The sequence below is a fragment of the Triticum aestivum genome, chromosome 1B, assembly GCF_018294505.1.
Source record: "Triticum aestivum cultivar Chinese Spring chromosome 1B, IWGSC CS RefSeq v2.1, whole genome shotgun sequence".
Lineage (NCBI taxonomy): Eukaryota > Viridiplantae > Streptophyta > Magnoliopsida > Poales > Poaceae > Triticum > Triticum aestivum.
This window is the reverse complement of record NC_057795.1, coordinates 234,250,985-234,266,779: the sequence shown is the minus strand read 5'-3', so window position 1 is coordinate 234,266,779 and position 15,795 is coordinate 234,250,985. Positions and strand designations below refer to the sequence as shown.

The following is a 15,795-nucleotide window of genomic DNA, read 5'->3' as shown; positions in this document are numbered from 1 at the left end:
TATTCTTTCTTCCTCCACTTACAGGCGGGACCTACAAGTCAGAAAAAAAATGCAATGCCGCGGCTGTACTAGATGTCACGTTGACCGGTCAACAGATCAAATACGGTGCTATATGGTGATCCAGTGACCGTATAATCACTGCAGAACGTATACAATGACCGTAACAAGCGTATTCTAAAGTACAGCGATCGTGTGCTTCAGACTCAAATTGAGTGACCATGAATGTATTTATCTCATTTGTAAACCATGGATGAAAGTAAAGGGCGCGCTGAACGACAGTACGCTACAGCTGTGGCATGAAACGTGCCGTCGCAGCACATCTCAACTGCGAACGCATCGCACATCTCCCTGCCGCGACCGACCGTCACGGTAGTTAGACCCGTGTGCGCCGCAAGCTGCCAGCCTTCCCTAGAGTTTCCTATATCCTCTCTTTCCTCTCCGCTCTCGGGTTTCTTCACCATTAGATCCCACCGATTCCACGCTCCACTGATCCTGCTGGTCCGGCGGCTCGCCGCTACCGATTGAACACCCCAATTCGTGCCCCTCCATTCGGTCTAATTGGGAGGTTCTTTGGAAGCGCATCCACCCACGAATCGAGGTAATTGACTTATGCTCCACGCCCTGACATTGGTTTCTTGCGTAAAGGTTGGATCTTTCCTTGGATTAACTGGTTGGACCGGCTTGTTGTGGAGTGGGCGTCGTCATGGATGTGCCTGACCCGAATCTTGGTGTCCTTAGCTTGTCGCTCACTGGGGAAAGTTTTTCTTCAATCTGTGAACTGTTTGTTGTATCTAACCGTGTCAAATGTCGGCTTGCAGGATTGGAGCTTTCTTGCAGTTGCATTCAGGAATCATGAATAATTTGTTGCAAGACTGATGCGGGTGTTGAGGTAACTACTGGATGAATTTGTTATTATGGCCAATGCCCTGATTCTGCCCGGGGCTTATGAGCTTGCTGAATATCTGAAGTACAAGTAACCATGGATAGAAAAGTCGGAGTGGTTTTAGTCTGCCTGCTCTTCCTACTCATTGGGGAAGTTTCGGCGGTTGCCCAGACCGAGGTTGGTCATGTGCGTGTAACACAGGAGGCACCAGATCTGAAGCTAGAGGATGCTGGTAGACATGATGTGTCCCAAAGTGGAAGGGTGTCGGTGTATGTTGTTGCATGGTCGACGCTTGCGATGGCTGCAGCAACAGGGTTGGGAGCACTTCCCTTCTTTTTCCTGGAGCTAGAGGCCCAATGGGCAGGCCTTTGCAATGGGTTGGCAGCTGGGGTGATGTTGGCAGCAAGTTTTGATCTTGTGCAGGAAGGGCAGATGTACGGCAGTGGGAGTTGGGTTGTTTTTGGGATTTTGAGTGGAGGGATCTTTATTTGGCTTTGCAAGAAGGTAAATCTTGCTTCATACTCTTTGTCGTTTAGCGATATCATTGATCATTTACATCGACTGATTTATTGCCAGATATACAACCACAACTATTATAGTCGAAAGAAGTATTTAAGGCACCTATGATGTATGCTCTAGCTCAAGAAAAAACTTTAGTTTACTCCGAGATGGCTTTCTTCTGTCCAAGTATCTGTCAGCATGCTGATGGTTTAGCAGTATGAGCCCACTTACATAGTCTTGGATCCACAATTTTTGTAGCTGCCAGGGTTAAGTCTGAAGCGCAGGCAGTTGAAGGAAGTGCACTAGTCAAGTCAGCTGGATGTTTCAGTGAAAGAATTAAACAAAATCATTAGGTTTCATGATGAAGTGCCACGTCCAGCGGGCAGAACACATTAGTCTGCTCTGGCCGAAATTTGTTTATGTGGGCATTGTGCGAGCTGCTTAGATGCGGTTTGGTAGGAACTAGGGTTCTACCGGGTCTAGGGCGGAGTTTGTAGGGGAAGGAGGGAGGCGGATGAGCTCTTGACCGCGCGAGACGGCGCCGACTCGCCGGCGAGTCGGCGCCGTCTCGCGCGGTGGAGAGGCGGCGGTGATGGGAGGAGGCGGCGGCGCAGTTAGGGTTCCGGCTCCTCTCGGAGCCGGGCAATACAATTGTCTTATTGCTTAATTTTCCAAAGAGGTCTTACAGCTGTTTATATAATCTCGGTGCTAAATAAAAATAAGATAACTTGGGCTAAGCCCCTAACTAAACGTGCCCATTGGGCCTCCTCCGGCTATAAGTTACACCGGTCATAACACGGTTGGTATTCACAGCGTTTATTCCAGTTTGGTGGACATACCCACTTAAAGTGGTCAGCAGCATGCAGCTTCCTACGCGCGTCTCGTCTGATGTTTCTGTTGAGGGACGCTCAATGCTGGTCATTCCCACGTTTTGGCCACGCAGTTCGCGAACGGTAATACCTCCTGGCAGACCAAACTTTTTCGGTGGTGCTCACTCACCTCAAACGGGTGTAGAATGAGACCGTATTTTCCTTGAACCAGCCGATGAACATGCGTCGGCATGACCTTGTACAGCTCCGTTTCATCAACGTTGAGCATCAGCCTCTGTGCCGAGTGCATGCCCTTTATGGGCCCTGTACCGCTGGGAAGTGGTATGCTGCATACAGCTAATGTGGCAGGAAAGGAATGGCCACTGTAGCAGGAAAGGATGGACACGTATATGCAAAACCGTAAAGAGAGAGCTAGCTATATATATTCTCTGTAACTACAAGTCTACAACATGGTACTGTTAGTGTTTTTTTTTGACAGAAAGTGATAGGGAATATCTTTTTCAAAGGGTTTGTTAGTGTATGTTTGGTTGTACTGTTTGGTTGTACTGCAGCTAATGTTGAGTGCTCATATGCGGACTTACCAGCTAACATTGTGCCTCATGTAGCTCCACCGCAACCGCAAGTGCCCACTTAACTTAGCAGTTGCCCACAAAGAGCCACTTCGTGATTATTTTACTGGCGGGCTTGGCTTGGCGGGTCTATTGGCAGTGCTGCCATTTTCATGCCTAAGTAGGTTAATGTGAACATGGTACTCGTTATGTGTCTACACTACTAACTACCCTCGTGTAGGCTTATCTTGCTTTAAAAGAATTAGACTGCTGATAAGATTATTCTGGTTAACTGAGCTGAAACCTTAAATGTCAATGCATGGCTGATGTGCATGTTGCTGTGCCAGTTCAACGATCTGAATTGGCACTAGAATAAACTTGTTAACCGCATTTAGCATCATATCAGCTCAGGATGCTAGCTGTGTTTTCAGCATTAGCGAATATATTTTGTTCCATTCATTTTGGTTATATTTTCCTTTAGATGATACAGTATCTTTCATTTCGTTGATCACAGATTCTTGAGCAACATGGAGAAGTAAGTATGTTGGATATAAAAGGTGCAGATGCAAGTAAAGTTATTCTTGTTGTTGGAATAATGACACTCCATTCTTTTGGCGAGGGTTCTGGTGTTGGTGTTTCCTTTGTTGGGTCAAAAGGATTATCTCAAGGTCTTTTAGTTACTGTAGCTATAGCAGTGCACAACATACCTGAAGGCCTGGCTGTAAGCATGGTACTATCATCTAGGGGTGTCTCCCCACAAAAAGCAATGCTATGGAGTATCATAACATCTTTACCACAGGTGCGTTTTCTTTTGCTGTCATCGAGTGGAAATATGAAAGTATTATTTGATACACGCATCATCCTCATTCAGATATGGAACATTAATCAATTTTTAGCTATATTAATTCCTTGTTTCTTACTAGAAAAATAATACTGAATCGGATAATCGGTTTGGCTCCCAGGTCCAGATGAGGCTGGAATCTTCATTCTTATTGAGATTATTAACCGTAGCTGCATTCCAGTGCATATTCGTCCTTTTTACAAAAAAATTGAACAGTGGTAGACCTCATGTACCAGATATTAATACGGGCTGCTCCATTTCTTCTGTGTCAGTACAGACGGCAGTTTGATGCTCATTCACCGCGTAGTACTCACACCTGGACCGACGTGGTGGTTTGCCGTGAATGCCAGCAGGTTCCCTAGTAATTAAAAGACCCAACCAGCCTCCCAGCTAACACCTTCTTCCTCCCCTGAATCTGCCTATACCGAGTCCATGGTGTCTTCGTCCTTCAGCGTTCTAATCATATACACCTTGTGAGGACAAGCTGTGTGGTCTTTAGGGTGACTCCCCACTCTGCAAGAGCAAGTTGGACTCATCAACTGACAAGTGACATGACACTACTGCACTTGACTTTCATTATGCCACAATTGGTACCCACTTAATTTTTTGGCGCATGGTTCACAAAATCCCTGAAGTTAAAAACTGCAGTTTTGTTCTGTACTTCAGTGTGTGAGAACTCATCTAAACTCAAGTGGTTTCAGATTGCGGCCTAATTCATCTTCCCCTTGTATGGAATGGTACGTTTCAGAAATCTGTACAAAATAGGTGAACAATTCATCGACTGAAGCATTTGGAACATACTTCTTTTTCCACCTGGTCCATTTTCCCTGTCGTTTCTGCAGATACTGCCGGCTTGCTGTCTCCCGTCGATGAATCATTGCCAATCTATGCTCCTCCACACCTTTCTGTATCCCATCAAGGTCCTCGAGTTCTTCATGGTCCACCCAACCTTCACCTTCTGCAACTTCCTCGCAGATCCTGCCTGCCCACAAGGGCCAAGGCAAGTGTCGGGGAAGGTGCATGGCAACCCTGTAGGCTGTCGGCATCATCACGAACCGGAGAACCGTCCAATCTCTACATCACATCGCCAAATATTGGCAGGCTGCTAACACATGATGAGTCAAAAAGATTACATCCTAAACATAATCCAGGCACCATACACATCAAGGCACATACCTGTTGCCTAGACCTAGGGGAAACTCCATGGTAGCTGCATACCTGCATCAAGCTGGCAATCATGCTCATGGGTTCAGGCGCCCATGGGTGCATCCGACCCGAATGGGTAGTGTATGGGTCGTCAACTTCACCCACTGGTAACCCGATTAGTTGTGGGTAGGTATGTGCATAACTTCATACCTATGGGTAACCCGATTAACTATTCTTACTAATTATAAATATTTCATTTTATATAAGACGTATTTTTAGGAAAAATAGACACTATGTATACTCTATATAATGGGCAGTAAATCTGTACAATTATTTAAAGGCAAGCCAACAATGTACATCAAGTACGACGCAAAAAAGAAGTACAGCAAGTAGGCCAAAAAGTCCAAGACTAACACAACGTGTATGCATCTCTAGTCCTTTGCTCTTCCCTTCATCCACACAAATCAAGTTTCATGGGCCAAAAATTGCTCAGTCATCGGTCCATAGGAGATGTGCCAGTTGCATGGCACCAAGACCCTGGTGCATCCAATTCATGTAAAGCAAGTAACCACCTCGAGTAGCTAACGAGATAGGGATGGGCAAGCCCTGTAGCCTGTAGGCGGTATTGCAAGGAACAATTTTAACATACAAAAAATATCCTTATTCTGTGGAATGTTGGTCAGAGATAGATGTGAAGTATGATAATTATTCTTCAATGCTCACCCGATGGTGCCCAATTTGGTCGGATTACCTGATGGGTTCGGGCATGGGTCTAAACTTAGACCCAGGGGTAGGGTTGTGGGTTTGGGATGAACCCAATAGTGGGTTTGGGCATGTGTCTGGTTGAGGTCGACCTGACCAAACCCGACCCAATTGCCAGGTCACCTAGTACCAAAAATGGCCCCAGCCCAAGGTTGAAGATGACTGGCTCTGTTTACACAGTTCTCGACCACCTTATCCTACGTGATGCTTACCCGTGTGTTCTTCACTAGTTTGGCCCATGCGACCACGTTCATGACACGTTAGCAACTCTTGGGCCTTACCAAAAAATTCTGTACCACTGTCCAGGCGGGACTCATTTTCGTGCACCAGCAGTACATAAGTTGGGACGTCAACAAAGCCGCAAGCACTGTTGCAGGCAACATTTGCAACCCAGCGCTTCTGTTGGCTGGCGGGCTAGACATACCCCATCGCGATAAGCTGAATGCAATACCTCATTTTCCACTCCACCTTATCTTACACGATATTAATTTCGGCACACACCCCACACTCAAACTTGAAGGTCCAGGTACGAAGTTCATCTGTACTCCCGAGCCAAATCGCCTACCCACATTAAAAACCCTCATTTAAAATATTTTTGAGCTGGAACAAGAGAATCCATTTGTGAAATTAACTAGTATCGTTTTTCTTTGTATGTTTGTTTTTGTGTCCATGTGTGTTGCTTATTTGTTTGCTTGTGCAAAACAGTATGTTGGTTTATGTATGTGTGCTAGAAAGTGGTGAAAGACTTAAGGTCCTAACTCGTAAGTACAGTTGACATGCACCATAGCTTTGCACACTCTCATGAATCATAAAATGATTATATTTTTCCTGTGAAATTTTAAATTTTAATGACCTCAGACTCTGAATTGTTGAAATATCATAATGAATCACAGTGGTAGATTCACTGGTGAGTACTAGTACTATATTTGTATTCGCAGCAGGAGTGCTTTCTTTGTCATGTCATACTTCTTTGTAATTTACTATTTTTGTTGCCATTTTTTGTAGTCCAATAAGGCTAAGTGCTTCACATACTAGTTTAGTAACCGTCTGTGACTCAAAAAGTTTCTCCAAACTCCTCCCTAACCTAATTGACAAATCAACAATAACATTTCACATCTTGGAGAGGAGTCACATTTATAATGGACTTGTGTGGAAACGAGCTCATCAAACATCTCAAAGAAGCGCAATTAGAGAAATGGCATCACAAAGGATCTTAAATACTAAATCGTATGACAATCACTATTTATTTATTGGCATTGTACAAATAAATTCTGTACTATTTTCTTCTCTTAAAAAGGACAGCCACTGCTGTTTACACGTGCAACTTTTTCTTAGTATTACTTTGTGAATGAAATGCTCATATGCTTAGCTGCAACAGCTTTCAAAGTTGATCTCCACTTTTGAGTTACATTCTTTTCTTTACACTCTGATGACCCTGTTTCATTTTCCTTGGTAAATATAGCCAATTGTTGCTGTGCCTGCATTCCTTTGTGCCGATGCATTTCAGAAGGTGCTTCCTTTCTGTACTGGTTTTGCTGCAGGGTGCATGATATGGATTGTTATTGCAGAGGTTCTTCCTGATGCTTTTAAGGTGACTACCCTTTCGTCATCAAGAAATTGTTAACTGAAGTTGTTGTTTTGCTCCGGAAGGATCTCTGAGTATTTCTGTGTTACATGCAGGAAGCGACTCCATCTCAAGTAGCCTCTGCTGGAACACTTGCTGTTGCTTTTATGGAAACATTAAGTACCGTGCTTCAGGGATTCACGGATGGCCACGGGTAAGTTGCCTCTTATATTATTTAAGGATCTTACTTGGACTAGTACAACTTTCAACTGATGCTGTTGATTTGTTCTGATCTAGCTTGGAAGATACATCAGGCTTTTTGGTATCACTTGTATTTGGTCTTGGTCCACTTTTTGGAGGAATTATACTTGTCGCGTTCTCGCTTGCCTTCAACATGCCACACCCTCTTCTTACTGGTGTAGCATCTGGCATTGCCTTCCGTCTTGCTTCATGGAGGCCATTGCAACTTGTGATGTCCTTAAAGATGGGTCTCTTCACCACCTTGTTCCTCCTGCTAGGAGGTTCCGTCTTCTACCATCTCGTGGAAGCAAGCATCCTTATGGTTGCTAAACACAATAAATCATCCGTCAATGTCATTACATCTTCCAGCAGGCTCTCTCTTAGTGTCCTCACACAGCAATCGCTCCTTGCTTGCGGTTGCGTCTTCCTTCACGCCTACGCCGAAGGGCTTGCACTTGGTGTGGCGGCACGCAAGGCATCTGGTCTAGGCCGCTACATGGTTCTTCCAGTCTCTCTTCACGGCCTACCACGGGGTGCTGCTGTTGCTAGTTGTGTATATGGTGCCACTGATAGCTGGCGAGGAGCCTTGGCAGCTGCAGCTCTGACCGGGTTTGCGGGACCAAGCGCGGCCATCGGTGCAATCCTTGCGAAGATTGGCTATGATGGACTGGACTATTGGATGGTGATTGCATGCGGGGCTTTGATCCCAAGCTTTGGCCGTGTCTTCAGACGCTCGTTGCGGCTGGACGCGAGGAAGAGCGTCTGCGGGATCCTGATAGGTTTTGGTTTTGCTTGGGTGTGTTTGATGTCCACCAGATTCATCTGCTTGCACACCCCTTACTGCAATTCAGCTCCAGAAGCGGTCACATGATGTGTTCCTGTCAGATAGTCACATGTAACATCAATGTAACGATAATACTGAAATTATAAGAGGGACATCCTTTCCTTGTATGAACAAAGTGATGAAAGGGAAACGAACATTAGACAGTGATTTTGCTAATCTTGCAAATTGTGCCACTACAACACAAAAGAAAAGACCGCCTGCTACTTTGGTGAATATTCATTTAGGTGTAATATCCCTTGGCCTCAATATGTTGGCTGAGCACGAGGAGAGAGCTGATTCGAAAGTCCTCTTGATGAACAATAAAAAAGTAATAAAAATATTTTTTTTCAAACTTTGACAAATGCTTTGAGTGCTTGCAAAGTTTTGTCGTTGAACATTCGTAAAGTTTCATCACGGAATGACATTCAAGAAAGTTCATGAATGTCATTTTATGATAGCTTTCCAAGCACTCAAAACTTTTTGATTCGTCACAATTTAAGAGCAATTTTGAAAATTGTGCGGCGCATGATGAGTGGCAGCAAGCGTATTTTCTTTTCGAAGGCGTATCATTTTCTTCATTTCGACTTCTTCATTTCGACGAGCGGTCTAGAAAAAAATCACGAAAATGTGCTCGCTACTATTCGTTGTGCATCGCACAATTTTTAAAACCGCTCTTAAACTATGACAAATCTCGAAAAGTTTTCAACATGACGAAGTTGTGCCTATTCCATAGCTTTCCATCACACGTCTCATTCCGACAAACAGTTTAAAAACTGGATCAAAAACAGTACCGGAAGAAAGGCACGCACATTTTTTTGCGACGAGAAGTTTATTCGTCTCAGTACTGCAGTACTCTTGCTTCAACAATGTCGTGCACTTGCGTTGAACATGCAGTACAAAAGTGTATGAAATAACTATTCTGTTAATATTACCAGAATATGACAAATATTTCTTACCATCAGTGGTAGTTACCACCACTCGCGTTTTCTATATTGTATGTGTTATGTATCAAAATTAAGAGTATGTACGTGTAATATGTATTACATCCGTCCTATAATATAAGAATGTTTTTAAGCTATGTCAGCTTGAAAAACGTTATTATATTATGGGAGTATATAATAACGTTTAGGTAGTATACACCATATTTTGAACACACTCTTTTTACGTACAAATATGTACATATTTCACAAATATAACAAAATTATGGACTTATATGCAATTTTTTCGTATAACTTGCTTTAAAATATCTTAGATATAGTATATAAATATATGTAGAGTGATAAAGTAATACATATATTACTACAAGATAGTATATAAGACATGTGAGGTAACTACCATTGGGTGACAGGATGTATTTTTTTCCGGAAAGTCTATTCATCATCCATGGTGCAGAATAAATTATTCTTCACCCGAAGTAATCTTATGATCATTTCATAAATAAATTACATTTGAAATACAAATAGTTACATTCATATTAATTCACTGCATAAAATTTGACAAAAAAATAGGTCATAAGACCAGAAAAATTGCATTTTATGTACACTTTACATTATGTTTTTACATCTGTAATTTAATGTAACATAAAATATTTTTTACGATGATTATATATTTTTTTACGTTTTCTTTCTATGTCTCAAATAAGATAAAACTTATCGAACACAAAATTACGATGCATTGATGTTAAAATAGGTGGGGATGAAGAATAGTTTTCCATTCCATAATGTAGTATATAGTAATACTATTCATCACCCAGGTTACAGAATAAGTTATTCTTTACCCGAGGTAATCTTACGATCACTTCATAAAAATTACGTTTGAAATACAAATAGTTACATTCATATTGATTCACTACGTAAAATTTGGTATAAAAATAGGTTATAAGACCAGAAATATCGCATTTTATGTATGTTTTTATGTTCGTAATTTTACGTAACATAAAATATTTTTTACGGCGAGTATATATTTTCTTACGTTCGTATGAAATAAGATAAAATTTACAAAACCTAAAATTATGGTGCATTGACATCAAAACAAAGAGGGGGTGAAGAATAACTATTCCTCAGTCATGGTGACGAAATATGATAATTTTTTCTACTACCGGGTGTAGTTACTCTCTCTTTTGTTTCGTACGTTTTAGGTAGTATCTATCATATCGGAGTGTATGTATGTGTAGTATGTAGTATATAAGAATGTTTAGGTAGTATATATACTACTTTTTTAGTAGTATGTACCATATTTTGGGCATACTCTATTTTACGTACAAATATATACGTATTTCACAATGCAATAAAAACTATGGACTCACTTGCAATTTTTTTCCATATAACTCACTTTGAAGTATCTTAGATATAGTATATGAACATATATTAAAAATAATAAAGTAGTGTATATACTATCGTATGGTACTATATGAGACATGTGTGTAACTACATCCAGTAGTAGGATGCATATAATATGGGCGTCGTATCACGTGAATCTATCCATCTTCGTGAATCTGTTCATCCCCTCATCGCCAATCGTTTGATCAAGATCTTGTGCCTGCTGTAGTTCAGCCTCTTTTTGCACAAAAACGCCCGCCTCCAGCCACGTTTGCCCTGTCAATTTTGCAAAATAAACCCTAGTGAGGGCAGCTCTCCTAGTTCACCACTCCTCAATCGTTTTTTCAATCTTAGAGCAAGCCCGCGACCTGTATTCCAATGACGGCCACGGCGGCATGCATCTGCCTGATGAATCACGGCCACGGGTAATCGCCACGACGACCACGAACAAATCCATCTCCCAACTCCCAATCAGCATGGTGGACAAGTCCTCCTTGCTGGATATAGCGCAACCAACTATCATATATATATTTGCTACCACCGGTGGTAGTTACTACCACTTGAGTTTTGTATGTTGTATGTAGTATTTATCAAAATGGAGAGTATATACGCATAGTATGTAGTATATAACAATGTTTAGGTATCATATACTATTTTTAGGTAGTATGTATCATATTTTAATTATGCTTTTTTTACATACAAATATGTACGCATTTCACAAATATAATAAAAAGCTAGTGCCAACTTATAATTTTTTCACAAATATGTACGATTGCCATGCACCCCTCCATGCAAAACAGCCAACCTATTTTCCTTTTATATGCTCCCTCGTAAATGAAGTTGTGCACATAGTAAAGGTTCCATGAAAAAAGATCATTAGGTCGTTGCTTCTACTAAATGCTTTACTACACAAGTTGAAATAATGCCTTTACTATATAGAGTGCATGTTGTTACTACACAAATGGATGAGGTTACTACCAACTAGCATGGATCTAGGAATCATAAACCATACAACTAGATTACTATTGGTGGATGTCGAATTACGTTTCATCTGAAGCGACCTGAGATGGCTAGTAATACTTTTACTACAAAGAGTGCATGCTATTACCACACACATGCATGCTCTTACCACACAAAGACAAAATTTTACTATTATGGCTCGATTACTGGTACTGTATATAGGAATAGTATCATGGGCGCTGACCCATATATAAAACACTATTCTGATCACAACATGAACTTTCCGAGTAACGCGCCTGACCTTTCCCGAGTACTAGGTTGAACTTCAGCTAAAAGGTGTTCAAATGGGGCTTGCGATATACCGTTGGAAAGCTATGGACACCAGTATCATGACCCAAGTTAAATTTTTGGCAAAATGTAAGCGGTTTAAGAGCAGTTTTGAAAACCGTTTTTCTTCATACAAAAAATATAAATCGTATTTTCGACCGTATTTCTAAACCGTTTATCGGAATGAGGTAAATAATACAGCGTTGGAAAGCTGCTGCAAAACCGCTCCTTCGACATGTTGAACGTTTTCTCTAATTCCCTATGCATAAAGAGTAACTTAGAAAATCGTAAAATTTCGCAAACCGAATAGTCGAGTTCGTATTTTCAATATAATTTCTAAACGACTAATCCAATTGAGGCAAATGATATGGCGTTGGAAAGCTTGTGAAAATGCGCTACTTTTTCATGCTGAAAGTTTCTTCTAATTTTGAATGATTTAAAAGTAATTTAGAAAACGGTACAAGTTTCACCGAGTTTGTATTTTCAAGCTAATTATTTAACCGTACGTCCGAATGCAACAAATGATACGGCGTTGGAAAGCTTGAGGAAATGCGAAACGTTTTTGTATATATTGTTTCTCTCAATTCTTTATTGTTTTAAGTCAATTTTGAAAATGGCTAAAAACATATTTTTGCCATAATTTCTACAAACTTTATCGAAATGGGGCAAATAATATAACGCTGAAAAGCAATGGAAAATGCGAATTTTTTTCATGTTGATGGTTTTCTCTGATTCCTAGCCGTTTTTAAGTAATTTCAAAAATAGTGAGATCATGCGTTCTGCCTTTATCCCGAAACGAATTCTTCGAAAATGCACCGTGTGAAGAACTTGAACTTCTCGGCATGTCTTCCTGAACTTCACTCTGTTTTTCACGTGTTTTTTTTTGCTCGTAGATCTCCATCCACTGCTCGTAGCTCTCCATCCACTGACCATAATTGAGCAAGTGATATATCGATGGAAAGCTGCTATAAACACGCAACTTTCCCATGTTGATCATTTTTTCATACTCGTGACGGTTTTAAAAGTTTTTCATCTGAAATTCATTCAGTGTAGTAGTTGAACTTCTTCTGTTTTCACGTTGAACTTGTGTGACGTATTTTTGTTTGTAATTTTTCTCATCCATTCGTCAGTGTTACACAAATGATATTTCTTTTGTACAAACCTCTCTGACAATAATCTTTTTAACTTTCTCCGACCGAGGACTTGAAATTATATAACAAGAAAAAATTTGGGCATTGCCTTTTAATTCATTTTTCTCATATTAAACACACACCATGTAGTACATGAACTTTTTCCATTTTTATAATTTAAATTTTTATTTTCTTTTTGAAATGAAATTGCTCCCAAATAATAACTGAACTTCTTTGCGGATTGTGAGAATTATTTTAAAACGCAAAAATATAATTTCTTTTTTATGTTTTTGAACATGGAAATACATGGTGATCCTCTCTCGCAAGAATTTTTGAACTTCCCCGAAAAGGGCACTTGATCTTCTTTCAACAAACCTTTTAAAGCTTTTTTTGTACTTTTATTGTCAACTGAAATGCATTCCTTGCAGCACTTGAACTTCTTGTTGTTTTCATTATGAACTTCTGTCACATTTTTGTGTATACGTCGAATTACACACAATTGAAGGTCAGCCGTCATTTCTTGCCATTTTAAAACATGTAATTGGAGGTCGAACATCCCGCAATATAAATTCTGAACAACATACACCAATTTGTTTTAACCGTTTTTCGGAATAGAGAGTGTGATATACCCTTTGGAATAGAGCATAGGATATACCGGTTGGGGAGTTTTTGAATACATTGTGAACCTCTCTCACACGAATTTCTGAACTTTCCCGGGCTGAGCACTTGAACTTCTAGCAACAATTTTTTTACCTTTTTATTGTATTTTTCTCATATGAAACACACACCATGCAGTATGTGAACTTCCGGTTGTTATCACTTTGAACTTCTCTCTCGTTTGAGAAAATTATTTTAAAACACCGAAAACAACATATTTTGTATGTGTTTTTGGACATCTAAATACACGGTGAACCTCTTTCAGAAGAATTTTGAACTTTCCCAAGCCGAGCACTTGAACTTCTAGCAACAAAACTTTTAGACTTTATCTTTTTATTATTTTTTCTGATACGAAACACACACCATGCAGTACGTGAACTTCCAGCAGTTATCACTTTGGACTTCTCTTTGTTTCTCTTTAGTAATGGAAAAAATCTGAGTTTTTATAGACATCGACCCGCTCTAAATTTTTTACAAAACATAATTATAGTTTTTTCCACTTTCTATGATTTATATTTTTGTCTCGCGACATTTTTAGGCATTCTTTTGTTGTCAATGAAATGGCCTAGACGGTTCGTTTTTTCATTGATGAATTTCTTCAGTATATGGTACACGTGAACTTATGATTTTCTAAAACATGAACTTCACATTTATATCTAAAACATGGAGTTCTAAAACGTAACGGTTGAGCTTTTGTTTTGAACAATATGCACCATTTTGTTTTAACCGATCTTCAAAATAAGAATATTTATACACCTTTGAAAAGTTGTTGAATAGGAGAAACGTTTTAATGTAGAGCATTTGGTTTCAAATTTTTATTGGATTGAGAGAATTATTTTGACATGGGAGGAGTCCGTTAAGAGAGACCTGAAGGATTGAAGTATCGACAAAGAGCTAGCTATGGACAGGGGTGCGTGGAAGCTTGCTATCCATGTGCCAGAGCCATGAGTTGGTTGCGAGATCTTATGGGTTTCACCTCTAGCCTACCCCAACTTGTTTGGGACTAAAGGCTTTGTTGTTGTTGTTGTTGAGAGAATTATTTTAAAACACCACAAAAAACATCTTTTTATATTTTGAACATGTAAATACACGGTGAACCTCTCTCACAAGAAATTTCAAACTTTCTCGGGCCGATCACTTGAACTTGTAGCAACAAAATTTGTAGAGTTTGCCTTTTCATTCTTTTTTTCTCATACAAAAACGCATCATCTAGTATGTGAACTTCTGGTTGTTGTCACTTTGAATTGAACTATGCTCTTTTTTTGCCCTAACTCCTAAAGCACTCATCAAAATTGAGCATGTAAATCCTAGGTTTTTAAAATCTTTGAATCTCTCTGCTTGTTAATTTAAACTTCTGTTCTTTTATGTATGAGCTTCTAATTTATTCAAGAAATAAAGGAAAAACATACCCATAGCACGAGCACACCAAACGCACGCACACACGACCACCAGACGCCCGCACACACGGCCATCTTTTATAAGAATTGGGTGGCCACACACTGTGGACTTCCCAAGTTTACTAGTTTGGTTCCATTTATCTCAAAATGAGGTTCCGTGGCGATTTTCCTTCTCTATTAGTAGTAGCAGGACTTCACACATTCACCAAACATGCTAGTTAATGGAGAAAAAACCATGCATGCGCAAGGAGTAGTGTGTGTAGTGCTACCGGTGTGAATGCCACATTGTGGAGCTCAACCTTACACACCTTGTACTTTTTTTGTACACCCATAGTATTTTCCTGGAGCTCTGTAATTATTAAATTTGAACTGCGAGTGTTAACATTTTCTAGGTGACGCTTGTTTTCTTCCTTGTATATAAACATCGAACTACTCTCTGATTTTCTTTTGCACTTCTAGATTTTATTATTTATTAATAAGAAAGCCGAGTTTCATAGTAAATATTGAACCGCTTGGTTATTTTAATTTGAACTTTTAATTCTTCTTATTTAGAAATGGTGAAAAATTATTTTTATAAACTTTTATTCTCATCAAACTTTTTTTGCGTTCACAGGTTAAACTTACTAAAAAAATATAATTTGTTTTATTCTTCAAACTTACTATGTTTCATGTGGTGATACTTTTTTATTTTTTGTGCCCTGATACTTTCTTCCTTTTGTTCTCGTTTGAACTTCGTCAATTTTTAATGTTGAACTTCTTGCATGAACTTTTACGTGGTTTTTCCCAATGTGTTTTTGAACTTACATATTTTCCAACTTCCAAACTGAAAATAGAATGCACACTAGATCTACATATGTACTCGTATAAA

The 15,795-nt window shown here is 39.8% G+C and overlaps 1 protein-coding gene across 1 annotated transcript; it reads left to right on the top strand.

The window, feature by feature from the left end:
• Positions 1-309: 309 nt before the first annotated feature.
• On the top strand, positions 310-8,315 carry LOC123117391 (putative zinc transporter At3g08650). Its single transcript, XM_044538162.1, has 6 exons — positions 310-598; positions 819-1,387; positions 3,277-3,561; positions 6,974-7,102; positions 7,192-7,289; positions 7,373-8,315. Exons 2-6 carry the CDS (start codon positions 980-982, stop codon positions 8,184-8,186), a joined length of 1,734 nt encoding a protein of 577 aa, XP_044394097.1. The 5' UTR covers positions 310-598; positions 819-979; the 3' UTR covers positions 8,187-8,315.
• Positions 8,316-15,795: the final 7,480 nt, after the last annotated feature.